This window comes from Mytilus trossulus, chromosome 10 (assembly GCF_036588685.1).
Source record: "Mytilus trossulus isolate FHL-02 chromosome 10, PNRI_Mtr1.1.1.hap1, whole genome shotgun sequence".
NCBI lineage: Eukaryota > Metazoa > Mollusca > Bivalvia > Mytilida > Mytilidae > Mytilus > Mytilus trossulus.
This window is the reverse complement of record NC_086382.1, coordinates 31,816,174-31,842,739: the sequence shown is the minus strand read 5'-3', so window position 1 is coordinate 31,842,739 and position 26,566 is coordinate 31,816,174. Positions and strand designations below refer to the sequence as shown.

The 26,566-nt window shown below is 32.2% G+C and overlaps 1 protein-coding gene across 1 annotated transcript; it reads left to right on the top strand.

Annotated features, from left to right (window-relative positions):
* The first annotated feature begins 703 nt into the window (after positions 1 to 703).
* On the top strand, positions 704 to 25,814 carry LOC134687213 (palmitoleoyl-protein carboxylesterase notum1-like). The gene is made up of 13 exons (XM_063547337.1): positions 704 to 1,990; positions 11,378 to 11,430; positions 13,286 to 13,387; positions 16,861 to 16,921; positions 17,546 to 17,598; positions 17,949 to 18,051; positions 18,449 to 18,637; positions 20,299 to 20,399; positions 21,197 to 21,377; positions 22,348 to 22,395; positions 22,726 to 22,836; positions 23,961 to 24,166; positions 24,632 to 25,814. The coding sequence occupies exons 1-13, from the start codon at positions 1,734 to 1,736 to the stop codon at positions 24,925 to 24,927; spliced, it is 1,761 nt and encodes a 586-aa protein (XP_063403407.1). The 5' UTR covers positions 704 to 1,733; the 3' UTR covers positions 24,928 to 25,814.
* The last annotated feature ends 752 nt before the right edge of the window (positions 25,815 to 26,566 follow it).

The following is a 26,566-nucleotide window of genomic DNA, read 5'->3' as shown; positions in this document are numbered from 1 at the left end:
TGAAATAAAATATAAGTATATCAAAACATCTAGGTTAGAAATAACTTTTTTTCTAATATAATACATATCTATCTTGTAGTTGGAAGATCCTGTTGAATACGAAACGCATATCTATTTTCTAGCTGGAAGAAATATGTTGAATTAGAACCGGCATAACATCCGTTTTGAAATTTGAAATAACAATAATAATTATACTAGTTATAAAGTTGATACTATCATCGTTAATTTAGCTAGCTTGATATTGAAAGAAAAAAAAAACATCAATGTTTTCTTTGGCAGACTAAAAGCAAACAGTGTTTTATTCAAAGCGATATTCTGACTTGTGCTTATCATGCTTATAGTATTTTACAATCAATCAGAAAAACAATATATTAATCTAATGCATTTGTGAGAAACACATCAGAATCTTCTTACACAGTGTATACAGATTACTACTGAGCAATGTGAAGCTTTTATCACTTTAGACATGAAAACTCCACAGGTAAAACCCTTTCTCTGACAAAAACAGCTTGTTCTCTTCATAATAACACTATATCTACTATCAAAGAGAAAATCGAAGTTGTTAATTGTTGTAGCAAGGTGTTTATAAAAGTGCCGTGACTTTTATTATTGAAGCGATTAATAAGTTCACCGTATGTACATGTCCCTGTGATAGTTCACTTTGATGTTTACCTGTTCCACAAGATTTTTTAAGGTTTATCATATTTTATCTATAGCAAAAATGCAAAACAAATCTGCGTATTTTCACCTCTTTCTACCTATAGTTTTTATCTTCTTACGTTGAGATCACAGTAGAATCTTCTTCGTAACTGCCAAGCGCGGTGCCTTTGATCTCACAGAGAACTTTATACATCAAAGCCCGATTTTTAATCGGGTAAACTATACTACCACGACCAAGAGAATTGTCTAAACAAAATATTTAGGTTTTATTTTACCTTAACGAGTTTATCGTGAATCGAACAAGTGTGATTTTAGAGAAAGGTACTAATTAACACGGATATTAAACGGTGCAATTACGGATTTGTTCTCGGTCCAGGTAGAGAGATCTTTAAAACGTTTGTATTTCTGTCATCATTTAACGGAAGAAAACATAGAGGTTATTAATCAAGTTAATTCAATGCAAATCAGAAAGGCGTGGTGTAAAGGAATTAGCCAATGGGCATACCTGAATGAATGATGTTAAATTGGAAAAAAGATTGGGAGGATATAGTGATAATTTCTTTTAATTTCGCAAGTTATACAAACTGTTTTTCACACTGGTTTTCCTCATATGATTTATAAATTGAACGAAAATATGTGTTTAGCGTATAAACGGATTACACTTTACATGAAAACTAAGGAATGCAATATAAATAATACGTGAACAGAAGGATTTATTATTTATAATTTATTTACGTGTAGATTAAATTTAAACATGAATATATGAATATATATTTTTTGGAAGAAAAAAAATTGAAATCCGGCTGTATGCATCTGTTAGTGAAAGACATTGGTGGATTAAAACGTGAATACCTCTGTAATGGTGTTACTTATTTGATTTTTTCGCTTTGTATCTCTAATTCGTATACTAATTATATAAAACGAATCGTTTTCAAAACGGTTCTTATTTTAAGCGATTCGGTGTAATTAATTATTTATTTTAACAAGCGATGAAGTATTTACGGAATGGAAGCACATGTGAACATATTTCCTAATCTAAACATAAACTATTTACATTATTTGTTTACCAAACAATGAAGAAATATATTTATACTTTTTGGATTTTGCCTATAGTTTTTGTATCGTGTGTTCAGCAACCATATAACAGAATCCATGACATGCCTCTTGATGTGAATAAACTAGAGAGTCTGGGTAACTCCGATTCTCTCATGAAAGCGCTTAAAGACATAGCTCAAAAGTCACATGATTGTGGAGTAAAAGAAGTTCCAAAATTCAGACGATACTTTCTTAAAAATAAAACCGTAACGTGCAATGATGGCTCGCCAGCAGGGTATGTACAATATTTTCTTTATATGTACTTTTATAGATGTGCGTTCATTTATCTCTGATCTATGTTTTAAGTAAAATCTCTCTCTAAAATGAAAATATGTCCAAAATATATGCATGCCAAAAAGGTATTCTATAAAAGGTGCTCAATAAAAGTTTTATACTGGTCAATGCACTAAAAAGACTTTACGAAAATGTTTTTTTTTTTTTTTTAAGTTCTGAATTGTTAAGATTTTTATAATATGTTTGAATCTGCCAATGATGAACGTATCCGTTAAAATTATATATTTGTTTCTTTTGCCAAATATTTTTAATCAGTTAGAAACAAAAATCAAATGTTTTGGTCCGATATTAATAGAACAAGTTTTAAAATAGAACTTCGAATAGTCTTTTCAAAGATATTGGTTTTTAAAATAACGAATCGAAAAGATAAACGATTGTACGTAAGATTGCTTGTATAACGAATACAACTGGACAAATACACTATAAGAAACTCGTCCTGAATATGCATGAAATATTTGCCACTGGACGTTAAGCAACCAACAATCAATCAATCACTATAAGAAACAGCTAATCACAAACAGATATAAACCTGATGCAGAACTAAGTTCACATGCAATCTGGTGCAATGTATACTATAGTATATCAAAATATTTCGCTAAACACAATCGCTTTCGGTTGAAAGAAGCCACTGTACGCTTAAACGTATTATCGGTATAGACTAACTGGTGCAAACGTTAATGTAAATTGTAAATTGTAAATGTAAATTTTGATTGGAAGCCGATTCTGTCAATATCAAAACATTTTTTGACGAAATCCCGCCAAAATATATATATATTTTATTTTATAAATGATCTTATATTTCGTTATCGTAGATTTAAGTAAGAACTGTTTAAAGTACCTTTTCTGTCTTTAGTATCCATATATAGATTAATCGATACCAGGAACGCTCAGAACCAAATGTTTCAGAGAGACTCAATGATCAATATATTTTTACAATTCTAATTGCCTTTGGTGCTATTATTAACATTAAGCATGTATGTAATTATATGTAGCCGACTTATAATGCACATTCAATTTAGATTCTAAAAGCGGTAAATTTGATTTAATTTGCAGTTGTATACAATCGTGACTTTTGTAATAACCCTGCTGAACTAACGCGACAATTATACAGATTCCTTTTCTAAAAGCAAAAGATAAAATTAGGATCACAACATAGTAAGATACATTCCTGTAATAACTCAAATTTTCACCTAAATTATCAAATATTACAGATCAACCAAAAACCAATTCTTCTAGATAAAAGTCTTAATAGAATTATAGCAAACTATCTTCCAATACACGAATCAAAGGCATTCTTGACTTTTTGTCAACTCACTAGGGTATAACATCGTTATATCAATCTATTTCCACCAGGTAATATTTTTACGATGGGGATTACGGTTTATTTATATACACTTTTCGAGCTATTTTAAGACACCAGTTAGAATTTCCTACAGTGATGAATGGGTTATAGATCATTAGAATATTTCGTGACTATGAATAAATAAAAATGCTGTTCACATCCGCTTTTCTATTTACTGATGTTTTAGTGGCCTTTATCTTCGAAATTAATGCAATTTGATCATAATTTGTGTCGATTTACATCGTTTAATGGAAACATTACGCTTAATTTTGTTGGCGTCACATTCAAAACTCGTGTGAATATTTCAGAAAATGTTCCATTACTAACGTATATAGTATTCTGAAATTCCTACGGGTACAAACTGCCCACTTAAAATTTTATTTATTTTGAGAATTAATTTATCATAGAGTGAAATGTCTGTTTGCGTTTATTCTGAATGACTTAATTCTAGATAGACTATAAACCAATGAGTTCGGATTTCATGATAAGCGGAATCATTTAACATTTCGAAAAATAAGTCTCACAACAATAGTTATCAAAAGTACCAGGATTATAATTTTATACGCCAGACGCGCGTTTCGTCTACATAAGACTCATCAGTGACCAAAACATTCCAAACATTCACTGGTAATATTATGACTTTTAATTTAATCATGGCAAAGAGGTACACGTATGATCGCTCTTGTAATGAGTAGTTTGTTTTCAAAGAACTGACAGTCCTCCAACGTTTTATAAGACCAATGAGGTTATATCACCTCCTTGATAAGACCGTGATCTAATACATATTCAACTGAAGCATTCATTTCATGGATGTTAGGGGGCCGTTTTCGAGTTTCCAATTCACAGAAGAATAGATTACAAAAATCAAATTGTATGTTTTTCTCAAAAACATAAAAGCTACATAATATTAAGTAAACGAAAATAACACTCGACGGTGCGTTAAAAACGCTCTCCGTAATTTTACTTTTTCAGGAACGATAAAAAAACATTTGAAAGCAAAGGATGAAGGAAATTGCTTTCGAAATCTTTAGAAACTTTCAAAAAGCTATGATATGAACAACTTCAATGTTTGTTCCTCCTGCATCTTTTTTAAAGTTATTCAAGTTTATTGTAATATTTTGTATGTTTCATCTTAAAATTGATCACAGAAAAAGTTTAGGATGACGTCTTCACATTTTGTTTTTCAAAACTTTTATTTTCAAGTTATTCACCGACTACGACTTTTCAAAACAACAAGATGTGATGCATCTATCCTGTTATTGCGGATACCAAGTTTATAAGTACTTTCAAGATTTGTCTGTAAATCTAGTCAACCGTATCCCACATTTTGATAGTTCCGCTAAAATGATATGAAATATCTAACTAATTGACGGCATTACTATTTTAATAATTTTCCATGCTTCAAAATAAATTATTTACCGGAAACCTTTAACCATGTGTCGATAACATTCTGATGTTTTAATGAAAATGTGAAAAATAATAAACACCTTATAAATAACAATTTGGCAGATAACACATGTAATCTTCTAAAGGTTTTGTCTTTTTCATCCCCGGAGCTCGGAGCCCTATTTTCTGTATTAAGGTTTGCCACACAATGTTTATCCATCAGCTTGAAATCGTTTCGGTAATTTTCTTCCTTTTTTTGATTTGAGATAATTTAAGACGACAATGAAATTACCCTTTGAATGGCGTTGCCAGTAACACTTATAGGGGGCCGGCTTTCCATTTTTCTGCTCATGTTTGGTCCCCAAATGATTGGTTGTAAGCTAACTTGATCAAGGTTATATATTTTGAATACATCTGTTATTTGCTAAGAAACCTGTATATTTTGTTCAATTTACTACCTTTGAATCAGTTGCACACCGCAAATAAATAGTAAGATCCGCAGTTCCTTACAGAGCCTAAGCTCACATATATATATATATCTTCAACCCAGAGCCCCAAACCTCTCGCTGCATCGGAGCCCTTTCATTTGAGCCCGGAACCCAAAATTACTACTCAAAGGAGCATGGAACAAATAAAATTGAGCGATACGGCCAAAAACATAGATAAAAGGAGCAAGAAACAAAAAATTATGTGCCTGGTTAGTGGAGCCCTCGATAAACTAGGTTGAAGCCTCAGCCACTTGAAGAACCAAGAGCCAACAGCCCAGATACAGCGTTATCCTCAAATATATCAATAATTACTTGTGATGTGAATATATCGCCTTCAAAAAGCACAGAGACAAAGATCATGTATATGAACTAAAAACCGATGCTTCCCTATCATGTTAGCTTTGTAAATGAGTAATTATCCTAACCCAGTGCAAAATCCTAAGCGGTAAACAGGGGTTAACAGGGGAAATATGTATTAATAGTTTACTTGTGATGTGAATATATCGCCTTCAAAAAGCACAGAGACAAAGATCATGTATATGAACTAAAAACCGATGCTTCCCTATCATATAAGCGATGTAAATGAATAATTATCCTAACCCGGTGCAAAGTCCTAGGCGGTAATCAGCGGTTAACAGGGGTAATATATATTAATAGTTTACTTGTAATTTGAATATATCGCCCTCAAAAAGCACAGAGACAAAGATCATGTATATGAACTAAAAACCGATGCTTTCCTATCATGTTAGCTTTGTAAATGAGTAATTATCCTAACCCAGTGCAAAATCCTAGGCGGTAATCAAGGGTTAACAGGGGTAATATATATTAATAGTGTACTTGTAATTTGAATATATCGCCTTTAAAAAGCACAGAGACAAAGATCATGTATATGAACTAAAAACCGATGCTTCCCTATCATGTTAGCTTTGTAAATAAATAATTATCCTAACCCGGTGCAAAATCCTAGGCGGTAAACAGCGGTTAACAGGGGTAATATATATCAAAAAGATTATCTATCCTTTCGTGTCAATCAAACATTCCCGTATCCTTTATACTATAAAAACTTCAATCATAGCTGTGTTTGTATCTGATATATTTATACTTTCATTAATAAAACGATAGGTTTATAATTTGCTCTTCTTAACTAGCTCTTTTATAGTTGGGATTGCGATCAAAATGGACGAATGATCAGCCACTCTTTATAACAAATAACTTTTTAAACATCACAGCAAAAAATTGTCTTTGAAGACTTTTGTGATTGGTAACAGGTTTTTGATGTATTTACCCTTAAGACCCAAGTTAAGGGAACCATTTTCTTTCGTCCGTGTCGCATGATTTAGATACATAAAGAATATCGGAGATAAAAAGGTCGAAATAAACGAAGATAAAAGGGTCGAAATAAAGAATTGTAATTACCTGGGCCTTCATAAAGAGAAGAGCAGAGAAGATATTTTTTTCATACAGTGACTCAATTTAATGTCAATACACTTCTATAACAGAAAAATGATCAAATATGAAGTTTCTACATGTTCAGTCAATTTTCATGGGATATTGTCCAGGCTATCTCTTTCGTCTTTAAACTTATAAAATAGCCCTGTACAAAACAAAAGCCAACTTATTGAACAAAAATAAATCATAGCGTTTGATCGTTAATGTTGTGTACATTAGAAGAACAAAAATATGGGACAAGATCCAGAATCTCAAAATTAAAACGATTTAATTGTGGTTGTTGTTAATTAAGACAGTTACAAATCCCAATCGTCATTTCAAATGAGGATAAAAATATTTGCCGCTGGACGTAATGTATCAATCAACTATTTCATTTCCATTTAGGAATCCGGGCTGCATCTTTCAAATATGTTCTACCTCGTAATGACTTTTGCAGAATTAAATTTTCATATGATCTTTCAAACATATTCTACCTAGTAATGTCATTTGCAGAATTTAAATATAATGCATTTCATTTACTACAAAAGTTCTAATCGACATCATATTTCTCCTAGAGAAGCATTGTGGCACCTTGAATTGTATTTTTACGACAGAAAAACGTTTTAATTTTATAGCTTTAACTGTAATAATAGTATTTTTTTCTGCAAAATTGTAAAAGTAATCAGATCTTGTACCTATAAAAATGTACCTCATGAACTCAATGGAGGTGACGAAATAAAAAAACAACTTCCGTTCGTCTGCGCTTCGGGTTCCATCTCATTACAAGGTGATTGGGTAAACCAAACAGACAAACATCATGTAAATTGTATCTAATTTGACAGGGTGATTATTTTAACAGGTAATTAAAAGATTCATCACATCAACTGTATTGTCCTACCTAGTGGGATAATATATATGAAGCGTGTTAACATCACATCCAATCTGTAACCTTACTAAGTAGCAAGTGAACCTAGGAATTCAAACAAATTTTCATCTACAAAAAATGCGATCACGTCTTGAACGACAGATGGGATCTCTCTCACTATTGTTTTAACAGCTATATTAGGTGGTCGTTATATATTTTTTGTAAAATAAATTTTCCCTAAATGGTTTTCAAGGAAGTGTATTGTTTTAATTAAATTCCTGGAGCATGCTCCTTTTGTAAACAAATTCATCTTGCTCCTTTCCCGGTTTGGGTGATAATATGATAATACGATTTGGCCACTAAACAATCTGCGATCATCAGTCAGTTTTGAGCTCTAAATATCCCCGGTATTAACCTTAGTTTACGTTACAAAAGCTAAAGTTTTCAGTATATGTGATGTCTATCTCAAATGGTCTGTTTACACTTGTCTCAATCTTGTTTGTTACGTTTTTTGTTCTGTGTCTTTAACGTTGTTGCATCTGTAATCTTCTAGTTATGTGAGGTCGAATCCCGCTCGTGTGGATACACTCGACCCCGATCTTGATTGATTAGTATTGTCAGTTTAATAGTTTTCTCCAGGTACTCTTGCTTCGCCAACCATGCAAAGATTGGCCGCCATGGAATAGCCTAAATGCGGCGCTTCAAAGTGGCGTTAAAAATCAAAACTTAACAGAAATTTATCCTTTTTATTTTGTAATTTTTCATGTATTACACGCTTATACATTTCTTCTTACAATAAATCAAATATAATGTATCACAACTAAACGAAATTATCGTATATAACGTGAAAGGTTACTTCAAAATATTTGTTATCAAAATATAAACATAGCGAATATAAATATAATAGGTATTTTTCTTGATAATCACAAACAATTCCTTTGAACCTTTTAATCGCTCTCTTCGTATCAAGTAGTGAAAATTCTGACAGTGTTTTCATAACGCAGGCAAGTACTATACTGACTTTGCATGATAGGGGGTATGTACTAATTAGCGTTTGATGTTTACCGACATCAAAGAGAATCTATATCATTATTTTGTAGCTATTCTCTGACAAATTATTTTCTTTCTTTTGATGTTACCGACCTCTAGTGTTTAGTAATTGTATGTTCTGATCCTATACCCATCCTTCTGCACAGAACAATTACTTATATTTTATTGAAGTAATGGGGAAACTGCAGCAAAAATGTGCAGTATTCCAGAATTGATTTATACAATTATTACTTGTCGCCAGTTTTTTTAAATCTTATTGTTCTCAAAGATAAAAAGACAATCAGGTGTAATTGAATAAATTCCATGTTTTGTCGGTTTCACTAAAGCATACCGACATGAATTCGTTTCGTCACATAATTCGAATTTTGATCTGTCGAGTTTGGCTAAAACAAAGAAGAATTGTAATTGAATAGAATAAGAAGCCAAATATGACAAGGTGCAAAGAGAATGACATTTTTTTTTATCTGAGTATTAAAGTGCAAACGTAATGTAAACTTAAGGTGGTACCTAACACTACATGTAGATAACTCTCAATCTGTAAAGTCAGCAAAACGTTTAAATACGTTGTGTTGTGAAAGGAATATTAAACTTCTCAATGATCAAAATTGGTGTTTGTCAAACTGCTATATAACCAGTGTATATTTTCTGACAAAACGGTTGGTTCCAAATTTTTGAAATTTTTATATTTTTGTTAAAATTTTATGAAAATTAAACGAGTCAAATAAATGAGTAGGTCCGGTAAGGACTCATTTTGGCCTCAAATTTCAGTTTCATCTGACGAAAGATTTTGACCACTTTTTAAACACTTAAGTGTCTATTTAACTTGAATCAATTAGTTTAAGTGAAAGATTTTAACTGATTTAGTCATTAAAAACGATCCGATTCAAGCTCAAATATGAAAAATCTCTCAAATATGCCAAAAAACGTCACTTTTCAGATGGTTTTTGTCAAAAATGAAAGTGGCCGCATCCGTGTTCATCCACAACCTTTAAACATGTTATGAATTATCATAAAATACAACTTCCATTTTAATATTAAGGATGAACACGGATGCGGCCACTTTCGTTTAACACGGAAACCGTCTAAAATTTAACTAAAATGATAGAATTTTGAAGATTTCAGTAATTTGGCATGACTTAATGGTGCTACAACCCGATATATGTGCATTTTATTGTCAAAAACAGCCCATATTTATGTAGCAGAAGCATTCAAATGTCCAATGAATAACTAAAAGTTTACATTCTAACAATTTTGTAAAACTGTTATATTTTGGGGCCAAAAAGGGGTCTTACCGGACCTACTCCTTTTAATGAAAGTGTTGTGTACCACCTTAAGCTATCATACCGTTAAAATAGGTATATCTGTTGGGGCCGATCTGTTGATGACCTTCTACTGTTGTTTGTTCTATGGTCGGGTTGTTGTCTCTTTGACACATAGGTATATCTGTTGATGACCTTCTGCTGTTGTTTGTTCTATGGTCGGGTTGTTGTCTCTTTGACACATTCCCCAATTTTATAAACGGAATACAATTGTTCCAATGTATGTGTACATGAACGTTTCATTTTTTTGTTTTTGGTGTTGTCTGTTTTGGGGTTTTCATTGCATTCATGTTGTCTTTTTCACTAAAAACAAATAAGTAAAAAGTTTTATTCCGAAACTAACAAAGGCAACGACGATCACTAATACAATACTATGATTTCATGTTAATAACTTTGGTCCTCTTCCAACCTACACGAAAACCCTTCCCAAAGTGAGCTGTCTGTTTGGCTATTGTGGGTTATAAAGGTAAATTGAAAGTCAATATAATACGTCTATGGTTAGATGAACAAGTACGCAGCCACGTTAGGTCAAATTGAGACGTTAAACTCTGAGTCTCTGCAAAGTTAAGAACACTTGCAACAAGTCACTGAAAGGGCCGTAGGTGGTCTGGTCTGTTGCCAGGCATAATTTCTGACCGTTTCCTATGTACCTTCATTTTCAGGTGGGAGTCAAAATTTCACCGCTCATAATTTCGGACGGCATCTTGTGTCGTTCACTGGACCTATATATTGTATTTATTGCTAATATGTTATCGTCTTATGCATAATTGATATTTGCTACTAGACGTTAACCAACCAAAAATCAATCAATGATACAGGTGATGAACTTACTTTATAAATAATGGAAAAAAGTAAAATCACAAAAATACTGAACTCCGAGGAAAATTCAAAACGGAAAGTCCATACTAAATCAAATGGCAAAATCAAAGGATAAAACACATCAAAGGAATGGACAAGAACTGTCATATTCCTGACTTGGTACAGACATTTTCTAATGTAGAAAATGGTGGATTGAACCTTGTTTTATAGCGATAAACCTCTCACTTGTACGACAGTGTGAATGTAGTATGTTACTTTGAAAGTGTTTGATAATTGGGGAATGCTATAGCTAATCTAGCCATAGTGCCTATAAGTAGAGAAGCGTGGTAAATGATTTATACATTGGTATACATTTATTACGTAGACAAACAACATTAAACAAAACTATCACTCTTAATAGCAATATAAAGTTCTATTAAAGATCACGTTTATCCATCAACGTAAATACAGTACTTGACCCTGAGGTCAATCTTAATCGTCTGATTGACAGTTTCAATTCATTTCATGAATGAAGATATCAAAACACCTTGTGTGCTCTGATCTGAGCAGTTTCCTTTGATCGTGTTACTATTTTATAGCATATAAATCTAATGATTTCATAAAGTTAAAAGCTTTATTAAATCCATTTCAGATATTACCTGAGAAAATCGTATGGTAGTAAAAAGTGGATCGTTTTTCTTGAAGGTGAGTAATGATATATGACGGATATGAGTTTGGTAGCCTGGGGTCCTGGCTAATCTTGTCATTAATCTTACGACGCGCAGCTAGATTGGGCCGGATCCCAGGCTATGAGTTTGGCTGTCTGAATAGAACTATATCAGCGTAGGAATTGACAGACAGAAAATGGCCTATGTGCTTTGCTTATTATTGAAGGCCGTACAGTTGTTATTTCTGTGTCATTAGGTCTCTTGTGAAGAATTGTCTCATTTGGCAATAATACAACATCTCCTTTTTAAATATATTAATCTGTATGGATAACGAAGACCGTTTAGAATATCGGCATATTATAGACTAGTTAAAAAAAATGATTATTTATAATTTTTTTTATCGAAGACGCTATGCTTTCACTGCTTTTAATCGTATGGCACATGTGGGTGGTCGTCCTTATCATGCATGTAATATTTGCCACTGGGCGTTATTAAAAAAAAGAAATCTATCAATCATATCGGGTGAAATAATGACAACAGGCATATTTTGGCAGAGGAAACCATTGAATTAAGCCGATAACAGGAGATAAAAATTTAATGCTTGCAAATTTTAAAAAGAATTTGTGAAAATGAGAGCGTCTTAAAAGAAATGTGTACATCACATTTGTACCGTGGACAAATTCCAATTGAATTATAAGATATCCCCAAAATTAAACAAAAGAAGACAATACTAAATTTCCAACTGGCCCAGAATTGTTACAAAAAATAAATAAAATTTGATTACACAAAAGGGACAAAATATACCATAAGTCAATAAAAAAAAAACAATAGTAAAAACACTTTAAAAAATACCAAAGTCTGAGTAGCACATCTATAAATAAATTGTTCTACGATTCTATCTTGTATAGTATGTTGTCCATGAATTTCGTTCAAAGCTAACTGGGGGGATATAAATAGAATCACTTGTCTTCTCTAGACTAGCAAAAAAACTATTGCCAAAAAGGACATCAATTTGAGGGATGCATAAGTACGTAACCACGTCTGATAAGATAGAGAAGTTAAATATGATGCCTCATGTAGAAAGGGTGCCATGCTTTTTGCTTTAAGAACCCTTGCCACAACCCTTTGGATGATCTATCTGTGACTATTTGCAAGCTTTTATTTTACCCTCAGATCCCAGTGGTAGCCTTAATTATAAGCCCTTCATCACACGAATTAATAACCAGCATGCATCATTTATTGATAACGTCTTTGAAATAAATGACACACTCGACCTCGGATGAATCGAATAGTTTGGCGTGGTCCCTTCAACACAACGGGGTTCGACTGTAATTGTGCATGCAAATGCTTTTAAAAAAGGATCAGCATAAGGCCACACTTAAAAATATTTTGGTTTGCCCAAACCCTACCCAAACGTTGAGACAGTGGGAAGGTAGGTAGGCATTTTCTTTTAAAAAAAAGAATTTTGAGAATCAGATGTTTATTAGTCTTCATGCCTATTTGATTAAAAAATCCTTCTTCAAATCAGGACAATAAAAGAATTTGAGTAGGCAGCTTTTTTCTGAGTAGGTAGCGTTTGGGCAAACAAACTTATTATTTATTATGGCCTAAACAATTTTTTTGTATTATTTAGGTATTTTCGTCTTCCAAATACTCAATAAGCAAATAGAAAGCAATAGCTAAAGTTCCCTCCTGAAAACTAATAAATAGAAAACGAAATTAAAATACCTGAATACATGTAGATGTACCTGGTATTTGTAGTTAATCTTTGTATTTGACATAGATATGGAAAACAAATGCAAAAATGCATGTTATATAAATATTCCGAGATCAAATCAATATAGATGTTTACCTGTAATCTGATTTCTCTTTGATATATTTTTGATTGACAGGTGGTTGGTACTGTTTTGACGACTTGAGCTGTCGATTACGATGGCAGAATACCGGATGGAGGTCATATATGAGCAGTAATAGCTGGCCGCACCTGCGTAGAGGTAATAAGTTAAGTCTACTTGAAAGACAGAAAAACTCAAAAGGTCACAATATCATAGTTGTAAGATCACAAGCGATCTTAAGAGGATATCCCTTTAATATCTATGATCATCAAAAGTTAAAAATCAAAGAGTTTAGGTAGGGTTATATGTCTCTTTGTATCATATATAACGATCGAAGGTCCAAATCTGTCAAGCTTAAGAATTATACGATAAGTACAGAAAAATATTTAAAATGATTTTGTTCTAATATGGAATGTTGAGGCGACATTCTTGCTTCCATATTTTTACGATATATACATTTTCCCTTATATTTGATACGTTTCCCGCAGTTTTAGTTTGTAGTCCGGATTTGTTTTTTTCTATCAACGATTTATGAATTTCGAACAGCGGTATACTACTGTTGCCTTAATTTACGCCTTTGCATTTTAACCTTTACAAAAATAACCTGTCATATGCATGGTTTATATCATTCGACAGAGTTTGGAATGTTATGACTATGTTAAGTTATATATCGGTCAAACATTTGATACCATAACTGTTAAAAGTGCATAAAGGCTTTGGAAAACGGCAGTGGATTTATAATTTACAATCCATTGACTTATAAGTCAGAAAGTATTAGAAAACACATATACAGGGGGACTTCTGAAGCACGCCTGTGGATGCGGGAGTTTCTCGCTGCATCGAATACCCATGTGTGCCTTTCGGCTGTTGTCTCCTCTATGGTCGGGTTGTTGTCTCTTTGACTCATTCTCCATTTCAATTTTCAATTTAACTTCCATCATACAAATAATTTTTCACGCCAATTTTTTTTTTTTCATAATATTTTTTGTAGGGTATGTGATATATCATAAAAAGATGAAAGCGTTAATAAAGATTTTATTTTTGTTCAGAACCGAACGCGTAAGCTCATATATATATTCAACAAGCTCAAAATAAAATATATGTTATAGTTGATTACAACAGTCAACAGAATCTTGCACTATAAAACGTCAATTTTAGGGAAAGTTTAATATATATTGAACATGAAAAAATACATTGGAATTTTCGGTTCATTTATAGACCACCCTTGTGAGATTGGGAGGTTTAACAGATTAACAAAACCTGATAATTCTAAAATAAGATTTAATGCCAGATAATTATTTTCTTACTAATCAGTCTGCTGTGTTCCTAAATACAACAGCATTCTTTACATTGAAAAATCTCAGTAGGGTTTTCATTCCACCTTCTATTGAACGTTCAAGTACATAAAACTCTAATGAGGAATTAAGATACGTAATTCATTGACAAACTAATCCATTTAATTTGTGGTCTACGAAGTTTATAAGGGTATTATCATACCCATCCCCAATTATATATACATTTATAATAAATACTTTATATAATTATTCTCAGTAATTTACCACGCGTTCCTCAAAAATCTTGTTGTTATAAAAAAATAAGATAGAAAAGGGACCAATTAGTATATATACAAGTTTAACTTCTAACAGCCTCTGTTACAGAATGATTAGATGTCGAAACATATCACAACTATCAAACATGACCGAGGAAGCAAATGTGTATATGAAATCTCTAGTTATACTTATAGTACCAAACATATCAATATAACCCAATTGGATCACAGTTGAGTCTTTTCTAAACTTCTGTCGTACTTAATTTTAACCCTGGTATCTTCGATAATTATATTCAAGAAAGAAAGAAAGAAAAAAACACAGATTTTAGAAAAAAATATGATCTGACAAATAAACCAAGAAGCAAAGAGTTTACCGACACAAATGGTTTCAAAAGTAAAAGGTGATATCTAGCAAAATAAGGACTCGTTGTGTTCTCATGTTTCTTTCTATCACATATCAAGTTAACTTCAATATTCAATAGAAACAATTCCGTGTATTCTCAAATATTTGCGAATTTTGAGGATACAGACTAAGCCAGTTGGCTGCGTGTCGAAGAGCGCACTTTTACCTATAATTGTTTACTTTTACATATTGTGACTTGGATGGAAGGTTGTCTCATTGGCACTCATATCGCATCTTCTTATTTATATACATTTTAAGATTACGTTTCAACAGACTATTGGCATTTAACAAATATAATCGTCTATCAATGCTGCTTGAATTCTCTTTGAAGTGTCATTGTATTAAAAGGTTTGAAAAAAAAGTGTACCCGATTAACTATAAGTCAATCCTTTCGTAAAAGTTAAGAACAACTTTTATCATTGAAATAAACAACAAACAACGATAAAAGAACCAAGGTTTAGATAGCAGTGTAACAGGTCCGTAATTTAAGGAATATTTTACATGAAAATCTAATTAGCAAAATGGTATGTAATCGTGTTTAATTAAGACAAGAGACATAAAGATCAACATCAAAGAAATCGATAAGTGTGGTCTGTAAAAAATCACTTTTAATAGCCACATATCATTCAGTTTAAATTTGCAGTGAATTTAATGAATAAATCATGATGGAATTGGTTTTGATAGATTAAGTCATGATTACTGATTGAACTTTACAAGATAACATTTTCAACATGTTTTGATTTTCACTGATTAAAATTTGATTTTAAATCTTGTTATCTTGCAGGGCACGTGCTATAATCGGAAACACTGCACGTTTGGTACTTTCTGTGTTTATTGCGTCATCGATATCGCACGTGTTTTGATAAATTGAACGAGACTTCAATCAACGCTGAACACCTATAATTTAAGAGTTTATAATGTGAATATTAAAACTCCATCAGTCTGATAAAGTTGAACTATAAAAATTATTTTTTGCAATATGAAAAGAAGAACCAGAAGATTTTATGGATCCTTAAACACCTGGGGTTAATTAGGTATATGATCTTTATACATTCAAAGAAAAAAATATACTAGGACGATAAGAATATGTTTGAATTTTCTAGGGAGTTTTGGGATGTTTCTCATAAATTTTCTAGGGAGTTTTGGGGTGTTTCTGTTTGAGTTTTCTAGGGATTTTTGGGATGTTTCTGTTTGAGTTTTCTAGGGAGTTTTGGGGTGTTTCTGTTTGAGTTTTCAAGGGAGTTTTGAGATGTTTCTGTTTGAGTTTTCTAGGGAGTTTTGGGGTGTTTCTGTTTGAGTTTTCTAGGGAGTTTTGGGGTGTTTCTGTTTTGAGTTTTCTAGGGAGTTTTGGGATGTTTCTATTTTAGTTTTCTAGGGAGTTTTGGGGTGTTTCTGTTTATGTTTTCTAGGGAGTTTTGGGGTGTTTCTGTTTGGTTGTGTCATCTGTGTCTGGTGCAATGTAAAACTATTTTTAAGAGATATGTTTGTAATGTTGGAACCCAATCGCGCGTTTTACAGAATTGATATAAGCGAAAACAGCCGAAGACTAATCACTTCCAGCCTTTAATAATTTGGTGGACACATAAAGTAATTTTGAAACATAAAATTCAAGTTTTAAAGGCGAACTTTTTACCAAAAAAAATACTAATGGTTTAATAGGCGTACTATTTTTTATTACAGTAAATGGGTTACTGTCATCTGATCCGAAAGAAAATTCGTACTATTTCAATGCAAATATGGTGTAAGTATATATATACATATTTCTGTCTTGTGAACGTTTTCATAGTCATACGACGCTTTTGAATATAGACATGTACTAGTACGCGTTTAAAGATATGGATTCAATTATTACTAGTTTACATGTTTTTCGTTATTATATGCGTTTACAACACAAATACAAACATAGAAGAATGATCGTATATCTCTTGTTATTTGACAGAAGTTCATTTGACATAGTTTGTTAAATATCTACAGGAAAAAAAGAGTCGAAAGATATCAAAAGGATAGTAAGTCTGAAACGCAAATGACAACGCCATGGCAAACAAATCGAAAAATAGATTAAAAGACAAACAAAAGTATATAAAAACAAAACACAACATAGAAATTAAATACTGAGCAACACAATCGAATACAAGGGTTATCTCAGGTGCTCTGGAAGGGTAAAACGTTGCTTATTATTTTAATTTCATATTTACTGACAACCATACACAATTAAAATAGAACTGCGATGCATAAATAATGTTAAGAAAGTTATTATTTTCAATTATATAAGATTGGTTAACTTTGAAGATATTCATGTTGGTTTGGAATCTATTTTTAGTTTTAAATTTCAACGAATAACTTAATTTTTATGGTTTTTTTTCAGTTATATTCCGTATTGTTCGAGTGATTCTTGGACGGGAACAGTTGTCCATGAAGGTATGTTTCATATATTTAAAGATCTTGTCTTATTGTTTAAATCACCATCTACACGCATTTCCTAAATCATATAACAGCAATGAATTAGAACATACATGTACATGTTCTCGTTTCCCCACTATTTTTAGATCAAAAAGGGGATACACGCCAGCAAAGGTATCAAAGCAGCATTCTGTATGTGCATACCCCAATTCAGGAACCTGGATAATGTAATTTAATGGTGGTCTATTTTTGTCGTTTGTCATTCAGTGACATCGCCCCATATTGCAAATAAGTCATAAATCTATATATGTAGTAATTATATTATACTCTCGTATATTCGCCATCTGATCATGTTTTTCTCATTGCAGATGGATATTCCTTCTTAGGTTCTTATATAATCGAAGAAGTAATAAAAGAACTAGTCCCTAGAGGACTTAAAAAAGCACAACGGCTCATATTAGCTGGAAGCAGGTTTGTACAATGTTTTTTTAATGCTTTTTTTTTTTTTATTGTTTTTGTTTTTGTATTATTCAATATGCACACATGTGTTTTTAGTTCTTAAAACTTAAAGTGAACCAAATGGAACTTATTTTCTTAAACAAGGTTAAAATCAATTTGTAAAGGTGATTGGTTTATTAGCAATAACTGCGTTAACGTGCATTATATAAACGCCTAAAGAGTTGCGAAAATCATTTTTTCATAACTGAAATTATATAATAAGTAGTATTAAACATGCATTAAAAGCATCACTCAACGATTTCATAGTAGTTTTTGTTTATTTTTCTGATGTTTTTCATTGTCGGAGAAATCATGTTTTAATACATGCATATACATAATTTTAATTGCACAACTAATTATACTTTTGTAGTGCTGGTGGTACGGGTGTTTTAATGAATCTAGACCGCGTGGCTGACTTGATGTCTGAGTTAGCACCAGGTGTAGAAGTCCGGGGTATAGCAGACTCCGGATGGTTTGTCGACATTCCACAGTTCCGAAGAGGAGAATGCTCAGATTCCTTTTCGTGTTCTCCTGTAGATAGTATACAAAGAGGAGTTAAGTAAGTATTTATTCAGAAGTCAGCATCAGTTTATATTGATGAAAATGCCAAGAGAGATGTTGCCGTTAGTTTTGGTATAACACACATTTCCTAGTAGCTAGTGTTCGGCACACAATGCAGGCTTTAATATTTTGGTGCTGCTTATCCCTTGATATATGACACTTGTTTTATGATTTTGTACCCAGGAATAAGTCATCGATAGCAAACGACGAAAACATGGTTTTATATTCGTATACATTTCTTATTATTTGGAATATATTTGTTATTTCAAATAATGACCGCCGCCATTGAATTGATCTGTCTCAAAAACACTTTCATGACTTTGCTCAATGTTATACCCAGTCAATGTTATTGAATCATGAAAGACACACTGCATGTTCATGGCAGAAAAAATGAATTCAAGGGGGGTAATACTGGATTAAACTATGAGGGCTTCAATAATTGCATCCGGCTTAACAATATTCTCAGTATTTTTTATCGCATGAATTGATTTTAATTCTATACGAATTATGTTTGTTCAGTAAATTTATTGCATGGACGCTTTTTAAGCTTGTGTAGGAATCGTTATCACAACCCAATAAAAATGCAATCCGTCATTCCGCAGTCAAATAACACAAAGGGAAGAAAACCTATTATTTCTCCGATTAAACGATTTTATGTCAAAACATACCTATGGTCGAGATACAGCATTGTTGCTTTGCAGGAGTTCATGATATGACACAATTTACTAAAATTAAAATTATTCAAATTGAAAGTTACAAGTGGTTGAAATCGATTGCTCCCGTGGATGGAACACTTTATGCCTCATTAGGGAACAATAGGTAATAACGAGTAACATAGATTGGCACACGGGGTATTTTATATACACTCAATTAACTTTCCTATACGCACTGCATGTTAAGGTGATTATATCTGAAAGTCTTAATTATACCGATAAAATTGATAAAATTTGTAAATTACCTGTGATTAAAATCAAAGTTGATTCATTAAAAAGTAAAAATGAATTAATAATTTTCATGTTTTGTACTCTGGGTACAAAAGACTTCGTGTGGTCCAGATTGTTTCTTTTGATAGAGAAAATAGCTTAAAGGTGATTATTTACTAGGTCAAGGATAAAAGAGAAAGTACTATTAATTATAATAGCTTTTAGGAAAAAAACTTTTCTATATCCTGAATACCACAGTTTAATAAACGGTTGACGAAATAGTACAATATTATGATACTCTATATCGACCCATTTAGATTGATAACCTGCAAGTTTTTCACCCAACTATTTAAATCAGCATATAATTTAAAAAGGGGACATCTTTGTATTTTTATAGGGAAACACCACTTCCCTATGATTGAAGTGAATTCAACATTCAGTGGCAAATGTTACATTTATACTGAGGACATAAACAAATAAATGCCGAAAAAGTTTAAGTTCAATTTCGTATGCCGTTCATTTATAATATTCTTAAGCGACGTTCAGTAGCAAACAATACATGCATACTGAATTTCAAAAATTTAGGCAAGTATTTCCGCAAAGTTTACAGAGCATGTTACTAGTCCCTTTTTGGACGACTCCCCCCCCCCCCGCATTTTTACACACCAATACAGTCCAATTATTAAATCAAGCCAGTCATAAAATATAAAAATAATACTATTTTATTTTCTCACAGATTATGGAAGGGAAATGTTCCAGAAGCATGTAGAAAAGAATACTCAGAAGAAGAACAATGGAAATGTTATTTTGGGTATAAAATGTACCCTACCTTAAAAAGTAAGTTAACCAATCACAGAACAGTATAACTCATATTTGCATTTCCTAAAAATTCGAACATATATGTAAAAATACTTTTGTATAATTAGCATGCCCTACTCGTGTAGATACATTGTTTCTACAACATATCGAATAAGTTAACTAAATGTATATTGATAATTTTGAAATGAGGGACAAGTGCAATTAATGAAAAATTAAAAAAAAATGAAAAAATATTTTCGCCTCAAATGTCACACAGAAACAAAAGCGGGACAAAAGATACCAAAGGGACATTCAAACTCATTAATCAAAAATTAACTGACAACGCCATGACTTACAATGAAAAAACAAACAGACAGACAACTTGATTAAATAATAATAATCTATTTTATTAATGTGTCACATATTGATTGACATACATATCGTACAACAATATAAAAACATACATAGAACAATCATACCAAGCCATATCATTTGGCTTATGAGACACATTGCTTAATATATATATAAATGATCAAAAGACGGATTCTGTGACTCCGAATTTAAACACAAATCTTGAACCAGACAACTATTATCACTGAGCTAGTACACATTTTTATCCAGGGGACAACTGAAGCACGCTTCTGAATAAGGGTTTTTATCCAGGGGACAACTGACGCACACTTCTGAATACGGGGTTTCACACTGTATTGATGACCCATTGGTGGCCTTTGGCTGTTTCCGCTCTTTGATCGGATTGTTGTCTCTTCGACATATTCCTCATTTCCATTCGCAATTTTATTACCTAGAATTATTTGAGATCATCCTTTTTATTTCAGCTCCAGTATTTATTGTTCAATACCTCTTTGATGAAGCTCAAATATCGGTTATGAACTTACTCGATATTTCTCATTTGAGCATGAATTCCAAGAACCAGTATGCTGGTATAATGTCAAAAGAACAATGGCAGTATCTCCATAATTTGGGAGAGGAAGTCAAAAAATCCCTCCAAAACGTATCGTAAGTTATTTTTTTTAATGTCTTATGTCAATTATTTAGCGATCCATTATGTCACATCTATATACCCATATATCTTACATATTAAAATTGCTTAATTAGAAGTTGGTAGGAACATGCCAAGTCCGGAATTTGGCAGTTGTATCAAATAGTCGGTCAATGTAATGGGACTGTCATACAAGTGAGATGTTTAGCGCTATAAAACCAGGTTCAATCCACATTTACTTCATTTGAGAATGCCTGTACCAAGTCAGGAATATGACATATGTTGTTCATTGGTTTGATGTGTTTTTGTCATTTGATTTCGACATGTGATTAGAGAGCTTCCGATTGAATTTTCCTCGGAGTTCAGTATTTTGTGATTTTTTTCTTTTTTCTATGTATGTTGGCGTTTGTTCCAGGTCAGTGTTTCAATTGTTCCGTTGTTTTCCACTTAGCTTATAGTTGAGGTGTGTGTTACTCGGATTTGTTTTTTTCTAAATCGATTTATTACTCTTGAACAGGGTATACTACTGCTGCCTTGACATAACCTGTAACTAAACAAACAAAAAATCTGTTCCAAGGCTTTAAAAGTTATCAAAGGTACCAGGATTAATATTCAATACGCCGACGCGCGCTTCCACAAGACTTATCAGTGACGCTCAGGCAAAAAAAAGATATAAAGCCCAACTGTTAAAACAGTAAAACAAAAAGTTCACTTCACAGTATAGACGTTTCGAGTTTTGGCCGACTGTGTGGTCTCAACGTTGCGTGGTGGCGTCTAGTTCAAAAGATATTGGATTCGATCCCTGTCTGATCATAAACAAAACAATATAAATATTAGAGAAAACGCACGTACGTTAATGCTGATCAACTGAATTTATTTGTGAAAAATACGTACCTCCCGATAATTGAAAATTCTGAAATTCATATATTTAAAATTGTTAGATAAGATACATCTACCTATACTTATAACTTGTGTCTTTTATTGTAGTGCTGTATTTGCACCGGCATGTCTGTCTCACGTTTCGTTGACGAAAAGGTATGCTTTATATAATGAAAAAAAAACAATGAAAAATAATTTTTTGTAGCATAATAAAAAATATGTAAAAATGGAATAATAAAATATCTTAAACGAAATTTGAATCAGATCCTCTTCAATATATTGAAATTGATGGTTTTGTGCAGTAAATTTGGCAGCAAAATGCTCAAAATATGAATCAATTCCCATTATTTTGTCAAATGTTTCAATATTTTCAGTGTTTAAATTTTTGTTTGTAAACAATAAGATATAAGGTTAGTGTTCTTTTCAATGTGCTATCGACATTTAGAACAAATATTTACTGAACCTCTATATAATACATTTTTTCAGAGATTGGCAGTCTGTATCAGTAAATGGAGTTACACTAGCACAATCTATATATTGCTGGGAAAATAACTTCGAAAAAGATAAATGTCTCATAACAACCTCATCTGCTCCAAGGTATAGTTTTAATTAATTGAAAGCAAAAGGTAAAATGATAAAAAAATACCGAACACCGGGGAAAATTTCAAACGGGGAGCCTGTTATCAAATGGCAAAATCAAAAGCTCAAACACATCAAACGATTTGAAAACAACTGTCATAATCCTGACATGGTACAGGCATTTTCTTATGAAGAAAATAGAAGATTAATAATCACAATAAGAATTTAAAATAAAAAACCCCCGAAAGTAAATAAAAAAAAATTGAGTCCATAACCTGACAAGACCAAACGTTTGTCTACATCAACCGATAGAAACATGGACATAAACTGTACCTGTAATTCAGTGGTTGTCGTTTGTTTCTTATGTTACATATTTGTTTTTTCGTTCATTTTTTTTATCTAAATAAGGCCGTTTGTTTTCTCGTTTAAATTGTTTCACATTTTCACATAGGGGGCCATTTATAGCTGAATAAGCGGTATGGGCTTGCCCATTGTTGAAGGCCGTACGGTGACCAATAGTTGTTAATGTCTGTCCATTTTGGTCTCTTGTGGACAGTTGTCTCATTGGCAATCATATCATTTTTTTTTGTATATGTATTATTCCGAAGAAAAAAGAAAAATAGCAGGGAAAAGAATACTAATGCATACCTTTTTTGCAACATGTGAAAATTGTATGTCAGCCATTTCTGTCTGTTAAACCTGTGTTTCTGGAATGAACTTCGCCAGGTGCGATAGGGAGTCGAGAATATCATTCGTCTCAACTCGGCCGATTCCGTACCCTCATCTAACAAAGACGGAGAGTACCGGATTCTACCGAGGATTGCCGAATGTCGAATGTTTGATCGAAAAACTAAGGATTTTCTTATCTCAGGCATAGATTATCGTATTTGGCACAACTTTTTGGAATTTTGGAACCTCAATGCTCTTCAACTTTGTACTTGTTTGGTTTTATAAATATTTTGATTTGAGCGTCACTGATGAGTCTTATGTAGACGAAACGCGCGTCTGGCGTACTAAATTATAATCCTGGTACTATTTGATAGAATTAATAAAAAAAAAAAAACACTTGGAAATGTTTATTTTCATCTTTAGTTTGGTAATATTTATAGAAATATTCTAGATCGAACAATCTCTTATTTCAGTTTACCTCAAACTGACCCTCTTCTAAAAGATGGACCTTCAGTTACAAAGAAACCAAAACGAGTACGTCGAAGAAAAAAGAAGAAAAAGAAGAGGAAGAAGAAAAAGAAGAATAAAAATAAAAACAAAAATAAAAATAAAAAAAGAAACAGACTCGATAAAGAAAAAAGACGGAGACGTCGAGTACGAAAACGGAACAGGAGAAAAAGTAAGAATGAACAAGACATATTAGATACATTGTGCTTTATCATTGGTTTGTTGTATCATTGATGCATTATCCCAAATTTATCATTTAATGGAAGAAATTTGAACAATATAGTACTCCAGTCACCATTCACATTGCTAAACTTTTCGTTATAAAGTCTAGCGTTTATTTTTGGACTTTAAAAGAGAGGTGATAATTACCAAAGAGTTATTCAAACTTGTAAGTTGAACAAAACCCTGACAATACCATTGCAAAAACAAAACGACACTTAAAACGACAAAAAACACCACACAAAGTTCAATTTAGGAAACTAAATACTCAGCAGCATAAACCCAACAAAAAGGTGCTCCTAAAAAATAAGCAGATTCTTCCATACAAACTTGTTGCATTAAGCTTAAAACAACTTCAAATTGATTAATGCAGACTTGATATAATGAAAACTAAATTTAATCTTGTTTTTCTTTTCAGAAGGAAAAAAGCGAAGTCGTGCACAACGGTCTGCAAAAAATGTCGGCCATTGTAATCATCACGTGATTGAATCATGTCCTCTACCTCAGTGGTGTAATAGTTTTTGTCCTGCCTTCAGGAACCAGTTCACGGGTGAAGTTATTGACTTCTTTAAATTATTTGCTGATTCTGATATTGACAGAAATAGCATAGCAGAAATCCTCGGAAAAAAACTTTCTGCAGAGGAAAATTCAAATCCAGAAGAGATTTCCAAGTTGTTAGAGAAGAAATTTAGGAAAAGATCTTTTTTGACGTGACCCACATGTTTTTTTTAATGATGTAAGCGTCATATGAATGATGTAATGAGCTGTCGGTGTAACGAGTATTTCTTAAAGGTTGTGAAGTCGCGCGCGGGCAATTTTTTAGATGCAGCAGGTATTGTACTAAGTTTATATATTTGTTTTCAGAAAGCAAGTGATGGGAAGCAAAGCAAAATTAAAAGTGCTAATAAGTTCATAGTATTTGTTTACATTGCAAGAGGAGAATTGGTATATATTTTTTTACAGGAAAGAGCTTATACATATTTGAGTACTATATCATCAGACAATGCCTTAGTGATGCCGACCATACATTGAATTAGTTTGGAAAGTGTAAATTTTGGATAAAATGAAAGATTGTATATAATAATGATTTTTTTTACTATCTCAATACTCTTAAATTCTCACTTTGGAGTATGAAATTCCTTGTTTGCAATTTGAGAACACAGTATGCAAGCAGCAAATTAAATTACATATAACATACTAAATAACTTATTACAGTTAAATAAATATATACCTCGGAATGTAAAATCGTTTTGCCTTATCTAGAAATGGTCTTTTTCAGTTTGAAAAAAAAACCGGGTTTTTCCCAGAAAGTATAAGTTAAGATTTCAACGCGTACTTATGAACAGTTTCGTTAGTATTAATCTTTTATGAGCTGTTGGATAATCGAGTGTTTGTTGAAATTTACAAACAAATACAAACTACTATCATTTTGGAAGATGCAAGTGACAACAGGATATATTTAAGAAAATAGTCAGAGTGTAATGATTTTTATTGATGGATTGTAGACTTTATATAATGTTTTGTTTTTACTTGTTTTTATCAGAATGTTGTAATTAATTCTTATGTGTGTTAACATTTTTTTAATAATTAAAAGTTAAAGCCGGATGATTTGTATTCTTGAAGTTGTTCTTTTCAAATCAAAGTATAAAAAAGATGTCGTATGATTGCTCAAAGAGAGAACTCTTCATAAGAGTCAAAATAACATATAAAATGTCTGTTATTTACCATTTAGTAATGTCTGTAAAATGAGTGCAATAATGGGAGGTATCATCCGTGAAATATGGTGCCGTTGACCAGGAAAAAATAAAAAGGGTAACAATTTTCAATGACAAACCAACGAATATGACAAATACAAGACATGGAAGTATAGCTCGTTTATGATGATCCGTGAAAAAAAGCGCGCTCTACACCAGAAATAATTAAAAAGCGTCACTATTTTTAATTAAACACTAATGAATAAGACAAATGTGAGACATGGTAGTATTGATCGTTCATTGATGATCTGTTAAAAATTGCGCTCTAGAACAGGTACAATTAAAATGTGTCACCATTTTCAATTAAACACTAATAAATAGGACACATGTAAGACATGGTTGTATAGATCGTTCATTGATGATCCGTTAAAAATTGCGCTCTAGACCAGGAACAATTAAAAAGTATCACCATTTTCAATTAAACGCTAATGAATAAGAAAAATGTGAGACACAAATGTATAGATCGTTCGTTGATGATGTGAGAAAAATGGCTCACTAGACCAGAAATAATTAAAAAGGGTCGCCATTTTCAATTAATCACTAATGAATAAGATATCTGTAAGAAATGGACGTATATACCGTTAAGAAAAATGAAGAAA